General features: G+C 40.2%; 1 protein-coding gene across 1 annotated transcript; it reads left to right on the top strand.

The window, feature by feature from the left end:
• Window positions 1–17048: 17048 nt before the first annotated feature.
• PTH (parathyroid hormone) lies at window positions 17049–18143 on the top strand. Its single transcript, XM_032111273.1, has 2 exons — window positions 17049–17134; window positions 17882–18143. The coding sequence occupies exons 1-2, from the start codon at window positions 17049–17051 to the stop codon at window positions 18141–18143; spliced, it is 348 nt and encodes a 115-aa protein (XP_031967164.1).
• Window positions 18144–22559: the final 4416 nt, after the last annotated feature.

The following is a 22559-nucleotide window of genomic DNA, read 5'->3' as shown; positions in this document are numbered from 1 at the left end:
AAATCATCATAAAGTAGTTGTGACTTAAAAATACATATTTTGCTCAACTACATACCAATCCCTTAGACAATTATGTTTTCTTTCAGAATTCTAGGATCTTTCAGAGTTATGTTCAATACACTTCTAATAAATATTCCCAAATTAACAATCACTCTCAAACAATTACAATGCTGTTTGAGATTTGCAATTAGCCAATTACCTACCCCTATCCAGCCCAGAGAAAGGGTCATTTCAGCTTGCTAAGTCCATCCACACCAGCTATATATGATTGGCTCAAGCCATACCGGCATCAATAAGAACACCTGCAGAGAACTTGTTTTTTGGCTTCCAGGCCATGGTGAAGCTCATGCCACCAGGGCTTCATCATGCTTGTTTTATTAAGTAGCTGGATTATATAATTAAGCTTGAATTGCTTTTGCAGCTTCACCTACCTGTGCAGATACACCTTAGATAGACATTTTATGGCATTACAGTCTGCTTAATAAATTCACTGTATTCTCACTGATACCACAGCGATTCTCAGTGGTTGTAAGGATTCCTCTAAACCAGGGGGATGTATTATTGAGCCTCTTGCTTCCATTGTCTGGGATGTCAGTATCTCCTTTTCTGCCATTACGTTGTAGTAATGTAATAATTCTAACGTAGATAAGGTCTTTATTATTAAAATACTTCTTCCACTTTGTACTTCTAGTGCTTCCTTAGTGTTTGCTAAGGAGGATAAGATCTAAGTGGTCATGGATTTCTTTTCCTTTTAGGTTTTATGCCTGGAAATCATGTGACCTGCACACAGCACCTGCAGAGGATTGAATATCTAGCTCAATATGTGGCTCAACTGGACTTAGCTTCCTGTGCTAGGAGCAAATGTCACCTGACAAAATGTCACACAAAGCACCTGTGCCCACTCCTTTTAATTCTAACAGAAAACAAAAATACCTTTGAATGTTGAAAGAGATTTAAGCCTTTTCTGGGATGGCAGTTGAAATTTACTTGAAGGATAATTCCAGGTTTGAAGGATAATTTCAGGTATAATGATACCAGAAGGTAACAGAAACCGAGGACTTCCAGTACCTGAGGGGAGCCTGCAAGACAGATGGGAAGGGACTATTTCAAGAGCATGTAGTGACTGAAAAGGGGGAATGGCTTCAAATGTAAAGAGAGTAGGTTTAGATTAGATACTATAAAGGAATTCTTTACTGTGAGGGTGGTGAGGCCATGGCACAGATTGCCCAGAGAAACTGGGTGCCCCATCCCTGGAAGTGTCCAAGGCCAGGTTGGATGGGGCTCTGAGCAACCTGGGCTAGTGGAAGGTGTCCCTGCCCAGAGCAGAGGGGATGGAATGGGATGATCTTTAAGGTCCCTTCCTACCCAAACCATTCTATGATATTCTAAGGATTGAATTATATCCTTGAGGATATATGTGAATCTCCACAGGGAGATCAATGTAAAAGCCAGCATCCCAGCCCCACACAGCCCCTTGCTCACTCCCCCACCAGCAGGATCAGGGGGAAAAATCAGAAGGGTAAAAGCTACAAAATTTGTGCCTTGAGATAAAGGCAGTTTAACAGGGAAAGCAAAAGCCACACACACAACCAAAGCAAAGCAAGGAACTAATTCCCTACTTCCAAAGGGCAGGCAGGTATTCAGCCTTCTCCAGGAGAGCAGGGCCCTGTCATGGGTAATGGTGACTTGGGAAGACAAATGCCATCACTCCAAATGTTCCCCCCTTCCTCCTTCCCCAGATTTATATACTGAGCATGATGTCCCATGGTCTGGAATCTCCCTTTGCTCGTCTGGGGTCACCTGTCCTGGCTGTGTCTCCTCCCACCCTCCCAGGCACCCCCAGTCTCCTCACCACTGGGGCTGTATGAAAAGCAGAGAAGGCTTTGGCTCTGTGCAAGCCCTGCTCAGCAATAACAAAAACACCTCTGTGTTATCAACCCTGTGTTCAGCACAAATCCAAACACAGCCCCAAACCAGCCACTGTGAAGAAAATTAACTGTACTCTAGCTGAAACCAGCACAAAGATACGCAACTAAAATTCTATTCTCATTGGAAAACAAGAAATTGTCAGGGTATTTGTTTTCTGCATGCCTTGGGTTTTAGGGGGTGGGGCTTTATACTGGAGAAACTAAGAAGGAAGTGGGGAAATGAATATAGATCAGTGGCTCTCAAGTCGTCTACATTTGATCAAATTATATAGCTCAAGTCCTAAGAAAGTGGAGGAAAAACATTTTCAAAAGCTTGTTAATTCCATGCTTTAAAAGTATTAAAAGTTCTATTTTCATGAAAACCATGTGACAGTTCTGAATTAGGAACAGTTTAGCACAGTCTGTTTTCAGACTGAATAGATCTTTGGAGATAGCTGATTTCTGAGATTAAGACTTTATAACTGCATCAGAATACTGATGTAAGTGCTATTGTGTAAGTAAGATACTGTGAATCACTATCACAACACCTTCTTACATCTGATTTCTCTCAAATACTTATAAATTTTTTTTCATATAGGCCCAGTTTCTGTTGGGTTTTTTTCTGTCTAGGAATCTGTCAGTCTTTGCTCTGCAGCTGATTAGAAATGCTCATATGCCTAATTCATGCAGGTCAGTATTTGTGGTGGTGACACCTAGCTGGGAGGAGAAGTCAACAGGAGGGTGGTAACATCCTAAAGCATTGTTTCTAAATCTGTAGGAGTTCACCTGTCAACACTTCAACTGAACACAGAAATTAGCTACATCACAGGCCAGACTGAGCTTTGTGCAACCACAGTTCATTGACTCCATCAGGATTACTGCAGGGTTAACTTGGCCTCTCTTCTCTTTGTTATCACAGTGATTAAGGAAAGGATCTGTCACACCTGGGCTGCACCAAAAGCAGTGTGGGCAGCAGGCTGAGTGAGGTGATCCCTCTCTGGTGACAGCCCACCTGCAGTGCTGGATCCAGCTCAGGGGTCCCCAGCACTGGAAGGACATGGAGCTGTTGGAGCCAGTCCAGATCAGGCCACCAAGATGATCAGAGCGATGCAGCATCTCTTCTATGAGGAAAGGCTGAGAGAATTGGGGTTGTTCTTCTCTGGAGAAGAGAAGGCTTTGGGGTCACCTCATTGCAGACTGCCAGTACCTGAAGGGAGCCTGCAAGAAGGATGGAGAGAGACTATTTACAGGATGAGGGGGAATGGCTTCAAACTGAAAAAGGGCAGGTTTAGATTGGATGTTAGGAAGAAATTCCTTACTGTGAGAGTGGTGAGGCTCTGGCACAGGTTGCCCAGAGAAGCTGGTGCTGCCACATCCCTGAAAGTGTTCAGGGCCGGGTTGCATGGGGCATTGAGCAACCTGGTCTAGTGGAAAGTGTCACTCTCCATGGGTCAGCTCTTGGATCAGGGACCTTTAAAAGTCCCTTCCAACCCAATCCATACTATGATTCTATAATTCTATATTTTGTATTATTTGAATTGAGCACATTGTGCAGATAGTTTTTTCTTAGGAATAGGGTTTTTGGCTATCTGTTTTCTTCTCACAAATGTGAGAGACCTGTTTCTCAATGACATGAATAAGGAATCCAGTATTTCTGGTTTCACTAGCAGAAGCAAACCCATTCGCTGTGTACCTGCTGGTCCCCCGTGCCCAGGAGAGGGCAGCAGTAATAGAAAAATATCTTCCTAATATATTCAAGAATTGAAGAATATCCATGCAAAGATGATAAGCAATTTCCCCCCAAGATTCTTACCATTCTTTCTCATTACCCCTGTTCTTGCTGGTAGTACATGGGACTCTTGTATGTTTCATTGTGGATGTCATCAAAAGAAACAACCATAGAAAAGAAGGGTCCCAGGCCAAACATCAGTTAAACCCTAAGTTCCAGACCTTACCCCTACAAGAGTTAGAGGAAGTCTCTTAGAAACCCACACCCTCCCTAAAATGTCACCAGCTCTGCAGGGGCACAATTTATAGACCTTTTTTTAAATTTAAACTTGCACAGTTTTGAACAAAATGTGAGTCCATTGATACTGTCAATACACTCACATCAGATATCAGGATTTAATAAAAAACTTCCTTTGCCGAGGCTGAGCTTCCTGCAGTGCATCCCTGCCTCTACAGTGTTTAAAGAACTGTCTTTACTAGGGAATGCCTGCTTGCCTCTCAAAACAGAAAGCTGGGAGCTGGGGAGTTTGATCTGTAGGCCAGATTCTCCTTCTGAGATCACTGACCCAGAGAACATTTCCCAGGAAGAACATTAGGACTGTGGGAGCAGTGCTCTCAGAGGAACCTTACACGAGGTTCTGTGCTTTTGAAGATGCACCAATAAAAAAAAACCAACATCCTGGCAGTCTGGTTTCAAGAACCACTGAGGAAAATTTGAATTCATGCTGAAGGAAGCCACTGCCACTGAACTCTTGAAGTGTTGCCACAGCTGTTTTGGGTCAGCAAACTTAATTATTCAACATATCATGCACTGTGTGCATACACTGAGCAAACAGAGAAGTATTATGAAGTGCTGCTTCTCCTTGTTGCGTGAGTTGGTGTGATAAATTCAAATGACACGTCCTCCCGCATAATCTTTTGTACTCGTGCTTTGTTTTTCTGGCTCTGAGAGAGATATCTGGAGAAATCAATTAGATGTACAGATGTAATGATAAGATGAGGCAAGGAAAATGCATGTTAGGCAAAAAATGACCTTTGCGATACCTCCATCTCAGCAGATCCGCCCTTGACTGCAAATATTCATGACTAATGGAATGATTTTAATAATAATGGAACACTTGTTGTGGGGATGCTGAAAATGCATCAGATTTTCAAAAGCTTTTGTATTCGAGTGTTTTGCCAGTGCTTGCTGAAACTCCTTGAGCTACAATAATTTTCTATGAAACTTGCCAAAGCTAACTTGCAGCCAAAATAATGTATGATAAAAATTCTAAATGAGGTAAAACACATTGATGAAAAAACTATTTAAATGCACAAGTGTTCTTTACATAAATACTTTCACATAAATACTGGATTTCTCTTCTGATGAAAACAGAAAGTGAGGGGACAAAATCCTTGTGGGAAACTCGTTCGCTGGTGGATGATATCTCTTGACATGTGACATTCTTAGGAATACAGAAATTTCTAAATCAGGTCATAACAAAGATCCATCTTCTCTATCTACTACTTTTTAGCACGTTCAAATAATTCTGAGAGATGAGTGAGGCAGAAACTTCTTTGTTTATGTTGGTTATCCTTGCAGTGGTTTCCATTTTAATTACTAAGGAAACCAATGAACCTAAATAAATCTTAATATTGTATAATACACCAGATCACCCCAAGAGCCTTTTTCGAAGAGTGATGCAACCTGCTCGCTGTCCCCTGGAACACAGGCTATTTCTATTCAATGTTTTTCTTAGTGCAAATAAAACTAAATACTGAAGATCCTCTACCTACCTTACATAACTTGTTTCTTTCCCTAGTTACGGTATCACTTGGTTTGTAATTTAGTGGCATTTGAAAGGCCTAGTTCAGTTTCGTTTGTACAGCAAAAACTTCATTATTTTCCATCAACCTCTCTATATATATCTTTAAACATATTTGCTTTATTTTCCCCCTTGCTTTTTATTTTTCACAGAAAGCTGCTATGTAACTACCTCAGCCTAGAATCCTTTATAGAAAAAGCCAATTGCTTCAGAGACACGGTGAAAACTGTGATCTGAGTTGTTTGCATGTCTTTCACATTTTTTCCCTTTGCTTAGAGAACGTAGAGCCCAGAAAATACAGGTCAAACATTCTCAGTGCTGTTCCTGTACAATCACAGCTTGTGCTGGACTATTAAAGAGTATTCACCTTGCAATAGTAATGGCTGGGCAAGGACAGGCAAGAGAGAGCACTGCTGCTTGAAATATGGGAGATTCTGACTAAGGAAGAAAATGTTTCCCCTCAAAGGTAATTAAACTGGTTGCCCAGAGAGCTTCCAGGATTTTTGTCTTTGCAGATTTTCAAGACCCAACTGGATAAAGCATCCTGGGTCTGAATCAATTGTTGACCCTGCTTTGAACAGGAAGTTGTGCTAGAGGACATCTGAGTATTTAAGTGTTTCTCTGAAACATGAGATAGTTGAAAGCCTCTTTCTTTAAAGATGTTGCATGGACTGTAATCTCTTTGGAACAGAGAAATTTGAAACACCCTTTACATTTTTTCATGATCTGTACTCAAAGAAATAAAAATGTGAGATATTTCTTTGGAAATGCAAAATATTGATGTGATATCATCACCTAGTTAGTCTAATGCTATTTACAATGCAGGCACAGAAGCTGAGCTAACACCTGTTTCACCATCACAGAAGGACTAGGATGTAAGTAAATGCCTGTGACAAAGTATTTATCATACTTGTGCAGTGAGATAATACAGAGAAGTGTTTTATTACATGGAGGTGGGATTGGCACCAGAAATAACAGCTGTCAGTGTAAGGCTCTCCAGAAATCCAAAAAATGACAATCATTCCAATCAGTGTTCGTAGTTTTGCAAAGAGCTTTTACATCACGCTTTAAAAGAACAGTTATAAATTAAGCAGAACAATATATATTCATATTTCTTCAGAAATGGGGTATGTAGTGTGCCATAGGGCTGATTATAAATTAGGAATAAAAATCCCAGAGAGAACGTCAACGGAGATGGATAAAACAGTGAAGGCTGATGGAAAGAAAATAAGTGTGTCTGGAGAGCAAAAGACATGGACACACAGAAAGTGAAAACCTAGTAACACCCAAGAAGCTTAAAAATCTAGTCTGAAGATTTTGTATAATTCCTCTGTGAAGATCAATACAGGGAAGACAAGATGAGGTTGCAACCCTGGTAGAGTGGGAAATCTGTGCCTCTTGCAGGTGTCAGATCACTAGTGCCAAAAGCTTGTACACATTACATAATAGAGCAGCAATAGACTGGCAGCCTCGTGGCCTGCCCTGCTCCTGGAATGCAGGACTTCTCACACCAAACCAGGTCAGCTTTTGGTCTCTGCAGCCGTGATGTCATGGAAAGGTATCTCCACTCACAGGGACCCGTGGGCAATATTTCCTATTTTTGCAGGTAGATTTCATGTTTGAGATTTGTGGACATAGTTTTTCCTGGTTTTGTTTGATGAGAATTACCACAAGCAAGATACCTGTTATGGCATTAGTGATAACACAGTGGCAGGGCACTCTTTCCAGAAGGATACTGTTCTCTAAGTATATCCTGGATGTGATGAGGTCATATTTGAGCATATCTACAGATCTGTCCATTCCAGTGCAGTGTCCTCTCTTTACATTATCAGGCTGCTGGGCCACTGTAGCAGTGAAACAAGTGATTGCTCAGCTTGAGGAGGCAGAAACTGAACATACATCTGCAAGCACTAAGGACTCCTGGGGTATTCTCTTTGCAAGTACTTCCAATACACAGCTTCACTATAGGAGGCCCTAAGAGTTTTAGACTGTTAAAATTTGATCCAAGAGCAGCCTTTTCACCCAGCATACTCTAGGTCCAAATTTGTGTATAGGGGCTCTTTAAGGACAGATTTCAGAGCTCCAGAATGAAATCTGTCCTTTTAAGTATAGGATGCTTCTTAAATATTAACAGTTTCCAGAGGAAGAAACACTTCTCTGGCTTGTCTTGCAACCTTAAGTTCAAGGCCAGCCTTGCAAATGTGCACCATTTTGTTTGAATATTTACTCCTGCTTTTACAACTCAGCCATGGGCATCCAGCCGAGTGAATCAAAAACATGCCTTTTGACCCTACCCAGCTTCACTTTAGAATCAGTGTTATAGTCTGATATTTCACGTCTGCTCTTATATTTAAATGTTGTTTCATAAATATCTGCAACCAAAGTCCAAATCCTCAGACGCTGAGAATTAGCGTTGCTCCTTTGAGTTGGTGTCAACCCAACAGCTGCTCCAGCAAGCGCTGAGTGTAAACCAGAGGGATGCACTAATTTTAAAGTGGTGTGCAAAGAACCCAATTTGCAGCGTGAATGAGGATGTTTAGAGAACAGAGTTATGTAATTCATCTATTTTGGGGATTAGCCATCCCCGAAGTTCTGAAAAAGGTAACTGGGTTGGGCTATTTATAGAGTCTGTTCCCACAGTTACAGCACAGATGCCAGCACAGAATAACATTCAGCTCAAGCCACCTTCTCTGTGGCCCTTGGTGAATTTATACATCATGAATATCTATGGAACTCTCAGATACAAAGAGATTTAAGGGTCTAGGATGCATTCCCACCTCAGCATCTGTTGGCATATTAGTATGCCCTATTTCCTATCAGCTTCTGACCATGCCTTTGGTTTTTGGGTCATTTGTATTACAGACAGACACAGAGATTCCTTTTAGGTTTCCTGATGGATGAGAGAGGAGAAGAGCCACTAATCTTGGGAAAACTAATGAAGCAATTGCCTTAATTATTCTGCTCTGTAATTTCACAAGGCTTCTAGGGAAGCCGGCTTAGGATTCTTCCTTCACATGATTCTCTGTTTCTAAGATGCATTTGTAGCATCACTGTAAAAGTATGAAGCCCATTGTTACTGCTACAGGATGATGATTGTGCAGAATTAATGAAAAACTACAGTCTGTACTCAGAGTTCTCAATCTTGAAGTCGTACAAAATTGTACAGCTTACAGGAAGAGAAGGAACAGTTTATAGAAGCATTGTATAGGCTTGGACTGCTTCTTATGAATTCTGCTTCTTAGGTATAAATATTTGTGCATATAAAGTAATTGTTATCTTTTCTTAAATGTTGAAAACCAGCCATTTGTTTTGGTAGTGGGCAGTAAGAGGAGGGCAGAGGAGACAATAGGTGGGAAGTCATCTGACTAATGGTGAAAAGCCTGTTACTAAGATAGGGTTACCCAGAAAAAATTAATTTAAGGACTGGATTCTATAGTGTTGGCCATTTTAATAAGAACTAGGAACCATAGAAAATGAAGTGATTGCTTGGGCAGAATTTGTTAATTCTTACCCTCACTAGTCTATCCCATGAGACAGGGAGATCACAATGTAAAAAAAGAATAACAGAAAACGAGGGCAGAAATACAGGGTTAGGTCCTTAATTACTTGTCATTCTATATTGTCATTCATGCCCAGTACAAGTTAAGCAATTCTGACTTGTTCATATCCTAGTCCAAACTGCAGGCATTAAAATAAAAATGTGCAAGTGATGATCTGGGCCTTTTATAAAAAGCATAGAAAATTAGGATGAAGAGCCTGAATGTCATATGGAAGGAGATATAACCCACTGATAGATTTCAGTGGAGGCTAAGCAAAGAAAAAAACAGTTAAAGATGAAAAATTTTGAATTGAGATATATGCTCTGTATAGCATTCATATAAAGTGCTATACTTCTTGGTGAATTAGATTGTGAGAATTACTATTAGATTTTCATGTTAGCACTGGTATTTCAGGAGATGCTAGGAAAAAAAATTGGTTTTGAGAAAATTTCTGATCAACACAGGAAGATTTTTAAAAAATGTACATATAATGCAAATAATATGTATGGCTTTAAAATGAAGAAAATTATTAGTTCAAGAATTTGATTTTGACAAATATCAATAGTCCAGCTAATAGTTTAGTGAAAAGGCTGTATTAAATAAAGCAGGGAAAATACAGAAAAAGTGTTATCCCTCTAGAAAATAGCATAAATATATGTAAAAATACATTAAGAGATTATCTTGAAGAAACTTCAGCTCAAATTATATATCTATGGAGTTAATCTTTGATAATTATTTAGCTAGAAGTTTTCATTTCAAGGGGTTTATTTCTGGGACAAGGTCTTTAATATATAACACAAAGCATTTTATTTGCTGTAATTCATAGCCCAAATAATGAAAAGCTTTGTATTAATTGCAACATATTTTCCTTCTTAGTATCACCATTATTAGGGGGTCTGCATTTCTTGCGTGTTTACATAGCACATAGCACAATATTTTCTTTCAAAACCCAAACAAAACAATCATTTATGCCAGTTCTGTGTGTTTATGAGTTTTTCAGCTGACTGTGGACTAAGATTTTTTCAAAATAGTCACTGGATTGCAGGAAAGGTCCTAAATGTCATCCTTCTTTTGCAAATTGTACTCATCATTCCCATGAGATTTCATCAGGCTCCAGATTGCTTACTTGGATGCTATCTGCTCATCTGCAGTGGCTGCAAAATATATGGGAATATGAACTTGAAATGTCTTGTCAGGAGAAAGGATAGAAAAATACGTGGCTGCCTGCATGAAACCTGCAGACCTTCCTTGTTTTATCCTGTATCATCCTGAGTCTTCATGTTTCTTTTATGCAGAGCTGGCACATTCATTCTTACAATGGTTTTGTTAGGTCAAACCTGACACTTGCAGGTATCTGCTGCTCCTAATATTTAACTATTCAAACCTTATCTAGTAAATGTCCTAAATGCTTTTACACTGTTGATTTTATAGAGTGTGCATGTATGTGCCTGTGTGTGCAGATATTTACTGAAGAGAAGGTTCCTGAATCCTGAAGCCCTGAGAGAAGTTCTTGAGACTGGCCAAGTAATGGGATCCCTGTTTCAATATTGGATGCATTTCCCTCTGGGATTACTTGTGCTCTAAAAACTGATGTCCTTGTGTGGCTTGTCAGGGATACCATGGTGCTTTCAGGGCTGGTACAAAAGAACCTGAGCCCTCATTAGAGCTCCAAGTGCCCTGTATGGCATTGAAAGGGAACTCAGGCTTGCACAAAGCACTCCGAGCCAGCAAGGGCCTATAAATATTCTGGCCTATATATGACTATATATGTGTGTGAGTATGCATATGCATAATCCAATTTGGTATTATCCCTAAAATCTGATGATCCAACAGCAGTTTTGAGTACTGTACCAGCTTCCTATCTACTTGAAAAGGTCATAAAGTACTGTATTGTTCATTATAGCATTGAGTTCAGCAGAACATTGACAGCATAATGTTTCCATGTCATGAGGGCTAATATTTATTAATTGTTGACTGTAAAATAACTTAGCAGAGCTTTAAAATCCAAATCAAAACCTAGACTTTCACTCACATTTCTATAAATACTTACATATTCAGTGTACAATTCACTAACAGAACTTTAAAAATGAGCCAATATGTATTTGTTGAAACTAACCATGGCTTTTCTTATTGTTCAGGATGCACAACAGCATTTTGGTTACTGACCAGTGAAATATGTAGAGACTCAGAGGTAGCTCTGCTTCTGACTTCCCTTGACAGCCATTTAAACATTCCTCCAGGCTGCTCTGGACTGTTTCACCAAGCTTCAGATTCTTCTCATGAAAGAGAGATGAGGTAAGCAGGAGCCTCCATGTGGTCTTCAAAACAGCCATGTAATGCTATGTGAAATTCTAGGCAGCCATCATATGGGGCGGCATGCAGAGAGCCAGCACTCGTGCATTCCTGATCACAGCATCAAAGCCTGGCATGCCCATGATAGGTCAACAGAGAAATTCTATGATAAACTGGACAGCTCTGTTAGATATCATGGCTGAGCCACACTGAAAGCAAAGGAGGTGTCCATTAATTGCATATGTTCCATTTAATTATTTAGCTCTAGAAATAATCAGGATCACAATTATCATGACAACATTCAGCCCATCTCCCCAGGTAAACAAGTGAACTTGAAGTCAGGTGGCTGAGACTAGAATCTATCAGCTTCTGTTCTCTCTCTGATATTTTTCTCACTGATGTTTGCATTTAATCCATCTTTGTCTGAATGTCCATAGCCTAGAAACAAGCACCATCAATATATATTTTCCTCAGAAAAAAACCCAGGGAGATTCAGAAATACTGTGATTCTCAAATGAAAGATTTTATGTAACTGGAGAAAAATTATACTGGCAAGCAATTATTTCCAAATGAAAATAAATGGCTTAGACCCCACTGTATGAAGCAGATTGGACACAAACTAGAACTGTGATAGGTGATCTTTTCAGAAATCCTTGCGCTGTTTTTTCTCTAACTGGAAACTGTCATGTGGTTGAAGCTTCATCTGGCTGCATGAACCCAAAACCCGCCTGAAGATACCCAACATTGCTTACATAAATTACCAAACATGCTGCTGTGGTATTTGAAAAGCCACAAATCTTGTCAATCAAATGAAGTTCTAAAGAGTTTACTGACTGTCACTTTGGCTCTTCATTGTGTCAAGACAGAAACATTCCTTGGACACATTTAGAAAGTTGCCTCACCAATCATCCAGTGTGTCATCAATTACTTTGTTCCCTTGCTCAATGACCTACTAATATCCTTTAAGCCATAGCTGCAGTTAGAAAGCATTTTATCTGGAACTACCCTCTGGAAAAAGCAATGTGGAAAAAGCCTGCTGTTGGAAATAGCACAGCAGTAATCTGGCTGCAACATTGAAGCCTTAAATCTAGGGGATGAAGAATTTTGTAGGAATAATAATACACCAGATTACACCATTAATTTGTGAAAAAAATGTTTTAGTCACTAAACAGTACAATTCTAGAAAGTTTTGTGTCCTCTAACCATATTCCAGTACCTCAGGATGTGTTTAATTTCAAGATGCAGTTAATATTTTCCCTTGACAAAATCAATAGAATATGCAAAAAAAGTTTAAAAAGAATTCAGAATTTTCGCAATATGGTCATTGTTCACCTACCTGGCTGTAAAATCTGTCTAATTGCTTTCCCCTTGTTTTCAACCCTGGAGTCTGATTACATCCAAAGGCACAAATTCAACGTCAGTGGCACACCACCTGCAAACAAAGCGACATGGATTTCTTCATGCCCAAATGGTTCAGGTATCTGTACAATCTATAAGGAAAGGTCAAGGAAGGGTAGGGTTCTGGCTGATCAAGAAAAACTCTTGCCAGAGGAAAAGGCTGTGGTCAGCTCTTCCCTCCCGCACTGTGGTTCCAGCACCTTCAGTTTTTCAGCCCTCTCTGTCATCTTCAGAAGTGCCATGCCCTTGCCTGGTGTCTGTAATGCCTCCTGGCACAGAGAAGCCTTTACAGTAACAAACTTTTGAGGTGATATTGTTACATTGTCTCATTTCCATGTAGCATTCTGTAGCTTTTGATGAAGGTAGAAGAGAACGCTTGACTCAAGATTAGATCTAGCCTGAGAAAGTTTGCTGATGTACATGAAGAAACAGACACACATTTGAACTAAAATTTTCTAAATGTAATTGTATTTCAGCCTAAGTCTTGTAAAAATTTGCCCACTCTCCCTTTGTCATCTTCCAAAGGAAAAGAAATGTCAGTATTGCTGCTGCAACATCTACACCAAGACTTTGTAATCAATTTCTGAATCAGTTGCCTTTGTCTGGCAGGTACCTGAAACATTTAATGGTTTATACATCCCTGACTGCTCTGTTCACTTGTACCCACTGATTCCTGCACTGGCTCATTCTTAGCCTGCTGCTTTCAGAATATGAAAACTCAGAATCCACTGTGTTTTCCCTCCTGTTATTCCAAGAGGAGCAAAAGTTGTCTTCTGTAGGTCAGGTCTCATTTGTAGGCAAGAAAAATTCCTAAGAAACTGCAGGTTTTGTCACTCATACTTTTCCTTTGTATTTATGTGCACAATCTTATACATACAAAGGATCATGAAATGCCTTTTAATTGAGAAGATAATATTTAATTTTTCTTTCTGTTGTTTCTTTTTTTGTGGTAGTATCTATAAATTTGGGTAGTCTTAAGCCTCTTACTGAACAGCAGTTCAGCAGATGTTAGCCCTGATTTCCTGGGATCAGTTAAGCAGTGCCCAAAAGAGATCTGAATTTTTAAAAAGATGCTTAAGACAGGGAAAATTTTGAATCTGAACATGAATCATCATCTGACTGAAACATTAAAAGAGCTCAATACTGTTTTCAGCTCCTCATTAAACACTGGATACACTGTGTCCAAACAAAAGTGTAAACAATTACAGTATGTGGTAAAAAAACTACATTCACTTGGTCCATTATCTGTCATTCCCACGTTTGATATGACAAGTTGAGCAAATATGGATGACATTGGATAAGTTATTAGCAACTGTATTTTCAAATAACATAATTTATGGACTTCAGGGAGAATAATCCAAATGAAGCAAGTTATTTTTTCTGCATATAAAGCAATGCCGATTTTGAGCTGCCATGCAAAATTACCATCGCAGGCTCTTTTTGTTTACTAATAATGGGCAAATATTGATTTTTTTTTTTTTTTTGTATCTTCACTCTCCTGAAATAAACTGCATCTTTTTCATCTCTGCTTGAAATTTTAGGTAAAACCCATCACTACCTTTGAATAAAAATGACACTAGATTTTCTAACACTTGTCCTTTACTTCAGCCTTTGCTGTCACATGCTAAAGGTTCCATATGAACGCCAGGCCTCTGTAAAAAAATCACCTTGAGACTTTCATTAAAGGTTTTACATATGTTACAGTAAAATCTAAAAAAGGGAGCTTTTCATTACCAACTGTGTGGAGACTTAAAAATCCTCGCCTGTTATGCCATCCCACTGTACATTTTTAGTCACATTATACCTAGGAATATCCTTTAATAATAGTTTAGCCATGTTTTAGCCTTCAGGTTAATATCCTGGTGTTTACAGCAGATACAAATCTCCTAATAAGACATATTCCCATAAACCCCTGTATGCTGCATTTAGGGGAAAGGATATTGACAGCTGACAATATAATGCTGAAAGCTATCTTTACTCTGTTTTCCTGAACTTGTTCAATAAATTGCTTCATTACTTCTCAGTTTACTCCCTTATAGACTGAGGGAACCATGAGATCTCTAGAGCTTTTCGGAATTTCTGGTCCTTCCCTCCCTTCCCCCATGTAATTTTATAACTCTTTATGAAATACAACAGGAATATAACATAAGCAAAAAGCATTCATTGTAAAAGCAATAATATCTTACAAATTCTGGGTTAAAATGTGCAGATGCAAACTGGTTTTTGTTTGTGGATTATTTACTTGGGTTTTTTTCCAGAGAAATACACTGGAAGTCAGAAGAAGCATCTAACACAGGAAAAACATCTTGCAGCAAAAATAATCATTATTCATGCATATGAGACAGTATTGCTGATTTACACATTTCACTTCTTAGAAATTAGCAGAATTTCTTAGAAATAGGCAGAATTCTATATTTCTTTCCCAAAATTTATGAAGTACTAATTTATATCTCAGCTGCTTCAAATGCCTTCATTCTAGTTAGCACATTTGGGACATTCAGGGCTATTCACAGGTATAGGTAGAACAGAGCAGTGAGGGTCTAACACCATTTCAACAACTTTTCAGTGGCACCAGCCTCTCATTTAAAACATGATCCTCTATCATTCTTGGGGCTTCTGCTCCTTTCCAGTATATTCTTTCAGAAAGAAACCTTGTGTCTGACCTGAAGAGACTATTCTTATTTCCCACAAGTATTATAGATGTTATCTTTCCAATATTTTGCAAAAATATTTTGTTTTAATCTTGCATTTATAGATCACTAACCTTACTGACTCATTTAAGTTTTACCTGTGTGCTTTTAACAACTCAAATTTTCTTTGCAAATCCTTCCAATAGCTGCAGAGCTCATGTTATCTTGGGCACAATTCTGAATTTATAAGTCAAACTTCCTCACAGCTTCCCAGGACTTTCTTTCTGTTGAGGCCTCTTTACCCTGTAAATGAAATGTCAAATCAACAAAAGCATCTGAGGGTGGGTACATGAGGGTCAGGAGGGTGTGTGTGACAGTGACATCAACTGAGACAATAAAAGGGCTTCCAAGTTACTTAGAAGCTCTATTTTAAAGTTACATTTAAGGGGTCCACTAAACCAATTCAGTGGTCTTTAAATATACTTGACATCAAGAGACAGTCATCTGCTGACATACCCAAGCCAGAAATCTCTTTAACATTCTATCTGGTAAGTACACTCTACTTTTTTCCAAGCTCTCTGAAAGACTTATTAGAATATTTTATCATTGATTCTTTACCCATTTTTGTGTTAGTGTCTTTTCAGACTATCTTAAAAAACAAGTAAATATTACTAAGATCAACCCGCTGTATTATCTGAACTAAATTTGCGAAATGAAAAGTCAGACAGTGAACAAGAAATGTCTAGAAGTGAATTCAAACCCTGAATTTGTAATACTTGGTTAGATGGACTGCTAGGACCTCATTGATACTGTCATGAAAGAGACCATGTTATAAATGCTTTTCTGACCTAGAGTAAAGCTGCAGAAACTCTCTCAAAAAATGGCATTGCGGAGTTTTGTATCTGTTAGGTTTCAGTTACTCTGTATCCAAGTTCTTAAGTGGTAACAAAAAGATGCCTTTTCTGACTGCCAATACAGAAAATCCAAACTAGAAACTGATATTGGAACTGTGTCGTTTCTGCCTGTTCTAGCATCATCAGTGGTAAATACTTTCTAAATATATTCCAAATGGCAGTTCTGATGATGATGTAAAAATCAGAGAGGAATTCATACAGAAAATGCAGGATTATCCCTGGAAAAATGAGGAGCTTATTTCTGAATTCTGTTCTGTAACTCTACAGGAACTGGCATAACTCAAGAGAGTTATGCCTCTATGCAATACTGTCAGGAAAAGTGTCAGCCTCTTTATTCTAAAGAATATGTGAAAGAAATAGAGAAAACAATAAAACTTTTCATTTGAATAGCTGTACACAAGTATTTCATTGGACTTGAAGGCTGCAAAGTCATAATGATGATGATGATGACAATAATAATAATAATATTGGAAGAACATGGTGCTTTTCACCCAATTATGCAAGAGATAGGTACCTAGATGATGATGATGATGAGATGATGATGATGATGAGATGACGATGACGATGATGATGATGATGATGATTCATGGCTGCTAAGGCTGACCAAAATTCGTGGAGTTGCCCACAAAACAGCAATAAGTTCCTCACAAAATTAGTATTAGAAGTAAATCCATCATTTGTGTTCCTTGCTCTAACCCATTTGAAAAAAACATTTTCAAAAAAACTCTTCTCTGATGTTTTTCAACTTTTTCTCTAGTTTAAATTTCTTTGGAATGAACAGAAACAACTTGAATCACAAACCTTACATGTATTCATTTCTACCTTTGTAGACAAAATGACTTCCATAAGACAGCTGGCCCGGGCTGCCATCATTTTATGTGCCATATGCTTTTTTACAACCTCTGACGGAAGACCAATGATGTAAGTACATTATTACACACTGGATGGCTTTTGCTGCTCTTGAGAACGTGGTGGTTTGTCTGTGTAGGCGTGTGAGTTCTGTCTCTGCTTTTGAACCCCTTGGCCAAGCTGGCCAAACTCTGTCCTCTAGAAACAGCTATAGAGATCGCAGACACTCTGAGTTCTCACATATTTTTTGAAAATAGGCAGCTGAGTAGAGGGAGAAAAATTGTATAAATCTTCTCTTATTATTCAAATTGGGCAAGCTTCATTTCTTGGGGATCTATACATGTGCGCATCTTTTGTACTGTGCCAGAATCTAGCTGGAACTCACACTTAGACGCTAACATCAACCAGATGAGACACAAATCCACAGGGAATCATGCTTCCTTAACTCTAGCGTTCACAGAAAACTGCCTCTAAATAAATGCCATAGTTTTATTGATCCCTTACCTAATATTGTATAAGCTCTAAGCTCCTCTATAATAGCCGAACTAAATTATAGGGTCAAATAATATTGTCACAAAACGGAACTACTTCCCATTTTTGATGTCTTCTCACTGATATATCCATTACCAATAACAAATCACCACCCACTCTCCCTCTCTTCTCCAGATGTCATTCAATCCTTTACAAATCAGCCAGGCAGGTTCTACAGCTCTGTATTGTGATACCTCACAAAAGTTCCCAAACCCGGCCCTTTGAGCCAAGTTCTGGAATCCAAGAAGGGCCACCATGGGCCTCTTTCTTTGCTTTCCCTTGCTGCAGGAAAAGGTCAGTGAGTGAGATGCAGTTAATGCATAACCTCGGCGAGCATCGACACACCGTGGAGAGACAGGACTGGCTGCAGATGAAGCTGCAGGATGTGCACAGCGCCCTGGAGGACGCTCGGACCCAGAGGCCTCGGAGCAAGGATGACGTTGTCCTGGGCCGGAGGCTGCTGCCGGAGCATTTGCGGGCAGCAATGCAGAAGAAATCCATGGATTTGGACAAGGCTTACATGGATGTCCTCTTTAAAACAAAGCCATAATGAGAAAAGCCAGAGCATGTCTGTCCATGTAAGCACACGTCTGCATAGCATTGATCAAGTAGGGCATTTCATTGATATTTATTCAAGCTGCAGTAAGGATTAAAGGCTCTGTTCAAGGTTGTAGCCCCTCTGAGTGAGACATTTCACAACCAAATAATAAAGTGTATTTACAGTCTAGGACAATTGATGGGTATATTTCGGCTGATGTATCTTGTAAATTGCCAGCATAAAAGGAAAAAGAAACCCGAACCAGTAAGAAAACTGGAAAACCATTTAAGACCAGTTCTACAGCACTTACGTGGGCAACATTTGTATGTAATCACTAGGCCTGCTTGTATTGTTAACCAGCAAGGAATAAATGCAAGCGAGCCTGTCTCCACAACAGGCCCCAGGGTTAAACTTTGTTTAACTTTGTACTAATGGAAATATGTAATCTTAAACCCACCTCTATCTGCAGAAGACCTAAAATCAGATGAACATTAATTACATAGCAAAAGCTGCATGATAATAATTTAGGATTAAAGAGTGCAAACATAAAAGAAATACGATAGGAAGGCAAATCTTAAGATTAAAGTACAAAGGGATAAAATTTTTTAAAAATCTGAAGAATTTTGCAAAATACAGAAATGAAGGGAAGGTTTGATTACCTTCCTCTCCTCCAAAAGATGAAACCCTGTAATTAACTGCAGAAACAGTGGGGGCAGAGATGGTAGCACTTATGTAAGCATGGCCCTAACTATAGAACTGGGAAATGATTCTACACCAGACAATTACAATTGAAGCAAAAATCTTGTGATACATATTTTTTGTTCCTCACTTTTTCTGTAAACTATCTGTCCCTGAATTTCCGTATGTTGTGTTGGGCCTCATGTGTAAGTAATTTTTTTTGTGAGACCAGTGGCTCTCATAAATAAAATTACTCATTTCCATATGCAATTTATTGTAGAATTGGGATCTCATTTTTCCAGACCTCCAGAATGAGAACCATTAACATGCAGAAATCAGAGAGGATGGAATGGGAGAGGAAGCATTAGCTCTAATACATTCAAACTCCAAGCAAGACTCGGAAAGTATCGTATAGGAAAAAAATCAATTATGACAATAATTTTAAAAAGTGCCACACACAAAATTATTTTGCATGGTACAAGCACACACGTGCTCAGGAGCCTCAGTCATTTCTGATGAATAAGGAGGTTTTCCCAGTAGGAATACTGGAGGTGGGTGCCTCCAAATGTGCCACTGCCAGAGCTCAAACCCAGATGAATTGCTGCTCTAAGCCAAAGTGGCTGCATGGATGTTCCTATGCTGGCTCTTATTTGTTTGTTTGATGTCTGGCACACCTTGGGGAGCCTCATAAACCCCTCCTAACTCACTACAAATATAAATGCAGTCTGCTGAAGGCTAGAGATGTGTTTGTAACTAGTGAACTGTAGCCCATCCTCTTGGCCATCCTTTTAGCAATGCAAAGGCCCTGATGCTGGGAGCAGATGGCACAAGGGTTCCGTGCCACTTGTCTGGTTGTAGGATCAAGGCCTTAGGGTGCACTTTCTATTTATTCCTTAATCAGACATCTGTGCTAACTTCAATAAATAAAACTGCATTTTTGTACCTATGTCTCACTTATATATTACCAAATAAAGTGGACCAAAAGCTCTTGGACATTATTTTAAAGCATAAGAATGGACTCACCTGTGACTGTTTAGATATAATTTCACATTTGGGGTAATACTATTAAGCCATTTAATTTTATGGCAGCAAAATAAGCACAAAAGCAATGATGAGAGCAATTTTTATTTTTCCTTTCATTCTTCCTGCACAGAAAATCATATTGGTGGTTAAACAAAAGGTGTTTACCAATAGCACAAAGCTATTTATGTCTCCTTACAATAATGACACATGCAAAAACTATATAATCTTCAAGTGCCAGAATCATAACCTGTTTCATTTTGATCTAAACAAAAAATTCTATTCTCCAAACAACTTATTCCTCCTAATCTCCAGCTATCCAGTAGATGAATGATGATTACACAAATATTTAAACTTTCTGTACACTTACAGTATGACTTTTCAGGACTAAAGACAGCACAGTGGCAGATTAATTAGTGCTAGGTAACGCCCAATGAAAATAAGATGTATTTTGAATATAATTACTTACTAATTATCTAGAAAGTAGATTTGTTACGGCGTTTCAGCTTAAACCTCTGATCAGTGTAGGAGCAGCTAAAACAGCAAAAGGCTCAGCGTGGGGCAGAGGATGTTATCAAAAACATTTTAATACAAAGAAATGCAAAGATTCATCTTCATCTGGACAAATGTGCAGTTTTGGTCATCTCTCTTTCACAGATTGAGGACACCAGAAAGAGGATGGTGAGAAATTATAGGGCTACTGAAACACTTATATATAATAAATCATCATCATAATAAATTGTAACAACAGGAGTCAGAAAAGAAATAAAAGAGGCATGATAAAGGTATGTCAAATGATCACTCCAGATGTGGCCTCACTAGGGGCAAGCAGAGGCGAAGGATCACCTTGCTTTTATAATCTGAAAAAAGGCTTTTTTACCTGGACCTCTGTCCTTGAAGACCTATCCTGTGCAGTTGCATATTGACTGCACCCACATGGTTTTTATACAATTCTCAGTGAAAAGAAGATTAATCGTGTCTCTCACTGGTGACTCATTGAAACAAAAATACCAATATCAGTATTGATCCTCAGAGGAAGCCAAACAGTAGCATATGAAAAAAAAACCCCAACAAGCTCATGAAAATTTATCAAAGCCAAAACCACAAGAAGTCAAACAGAAACAAGAGAAGATGTGAGATCTATAGGTAAATCCTACTGCTGGCTGTTTGACTGATTGGCTTTCTAAGCCACTCCTGACTTCGCTGCTGTAAATGCTCCTGTTTCGTGTTGCTCAGTTCACCACTGAACGTGCGGCATCTGACTCCTCGCCTTGTTAGCACATTCTGACAGCTTTTGTGCGAGCTGCTTGCCCCTCATTCTGCTGCTGGGTTTCTAGAACTGTGTGGTTTATCTCTCTGGCTATTGTTAAATGATGGAAGAGAGAATTAATTTAACAGATTCATGGTTTGCTGCCTATTGTAGCAAAGCTGCCATCCTTTATGGGGCATTTGGGCATAGCAAAGGCACAAGTCCTCGCTCTTTTGCCCCCTCTTCCCCTCTTGTCCCCAATGCGCATAAGGAGTTCTTTCTCCTGATATGGACGTCAAGCCCTGCTTGTATTTAATAATGATGCATCACAGAATATTTTAGAAAAAGGACAAATGTTTTCTTTAGGTCCGAGTATCTGCGGCTCAGTATGGGTTTATTCTCCCTCCTCTGACCCAAGAGGAATGGGAAGGGTTTAGTGCCACCTGTGGCACTTCAGCTCACTGTGGGTACCTAAACTGCGGGACAGGATAGTTCTGCTGGAGTATTATGGAATGAGAGGCACGTCCACGAATTGTACTCCTAAACAGACAGCGGATTACACAGACTCTATATAACCTACAGGGCTGTACAAACACAGAGTTGTAATTTAAATCAGAATCAGTTCTAGGATGAATGTTGAGATATCGGAGACATCAGCTCACCTAGATAAACTGTATTATGTGGCAGCTGGCCCGCTATCATCCCCTCAATGCTGCTCTTCAGGGGAGATGCCGGCTCCTGAGGGGAGACCCCAGCTTTCCAGGGAGAGCCCGGCTCCTGAGGGGAGACCCCGGCTTTCCAGGGAGAGCCCGGCTCCTGAGGGGAAATCCCGACTCCACAGGGCAGAACCCGGCTCCTGAGGGGAAATGCCGGCTCCCCAGGGCAGAGCCCGGCTCCTGAGGGGAGATCCCGGCTTTCCAGGGAGAGCCCGGCTCCTGAGGAGAGATCCCGGCTCCCCAGGGCAGAGCCCGGCTCCTGAGGGGAGATCCCGGCTCCCCAGGGCAGAGCCCGGCTCCTGAGGGGAGACCCCGGCTTTCCAGGGAGAGCCCGGCTCCTGAGGGGAGACCCCGGCTTTCCAGGGAGAGCCCGGCTCCTGAGGGGAGATCCCGGCTTTCCAGGGAGAGCCCGGCTCCTGAGGGGAGATCCCGGCTCCCCAGGGCAGAGCCCGGCTCCTGAGCAGAGATCCCGGCTCCCCAGGGCAGAGCCCGGCTCCTGAGGGGAGAGCCCGGCTCCCCAGGGCAGAGCCCGGCTCCTGAGCAGAGATCCCGGCTCTACAGGGCAGAGCACAGCTCCACAGGGCAAAGCCCGTCTCCACCGGGCAGAGTCCGTCTCCACGAGGGAGATCTCGGCTCCACGGAGGAGATCCCGGCTCCACAAGGGGGATCCCGACTGCTCAGGGCTATCCCGGCTCCCCAGCCCCGCCGTTCCCCGTGGCCGTCGGGCGGCGCTCGCTCTCCAGCACCTCCCTGGCCCCTCAGACT

This window comes from Corvus moneduloides, chromosome 6 (genome assembly GCF_009650955.1).
Source record: "Corvus moneduloides isolate bCorMon1 chromosome 6, bCorMon1.pri, whole genome shotgun sequence".
Classification (NCBI taxonomy): domain Eukaryota; kingdom Metazoa; phylum Chordata; class Aves; order Passeriformes; family Corvidae; genus Corvus; species Corvus moneduloides.
This window is presented reverse-complemented; position numbering and strand designations above follow the sequence as displayed.

Excerpts from the sequence above, each read along its gene's own strand:
- PTH (XM_032111273.1), top strand. The coding sequence starts at position 17,049 with ATGACTTCCATAAGACAGCTGGCCCGGGCTGCCATCATTTTATGTGCC. Across the intron at positions 17,135-17,881 it reads TCTGACGGAAGACCAATGAT|GAAAAGGTCAGTGAGTGAGA; the intron begins GTAAGTACATTA and ends CCCTTGCTGCAG.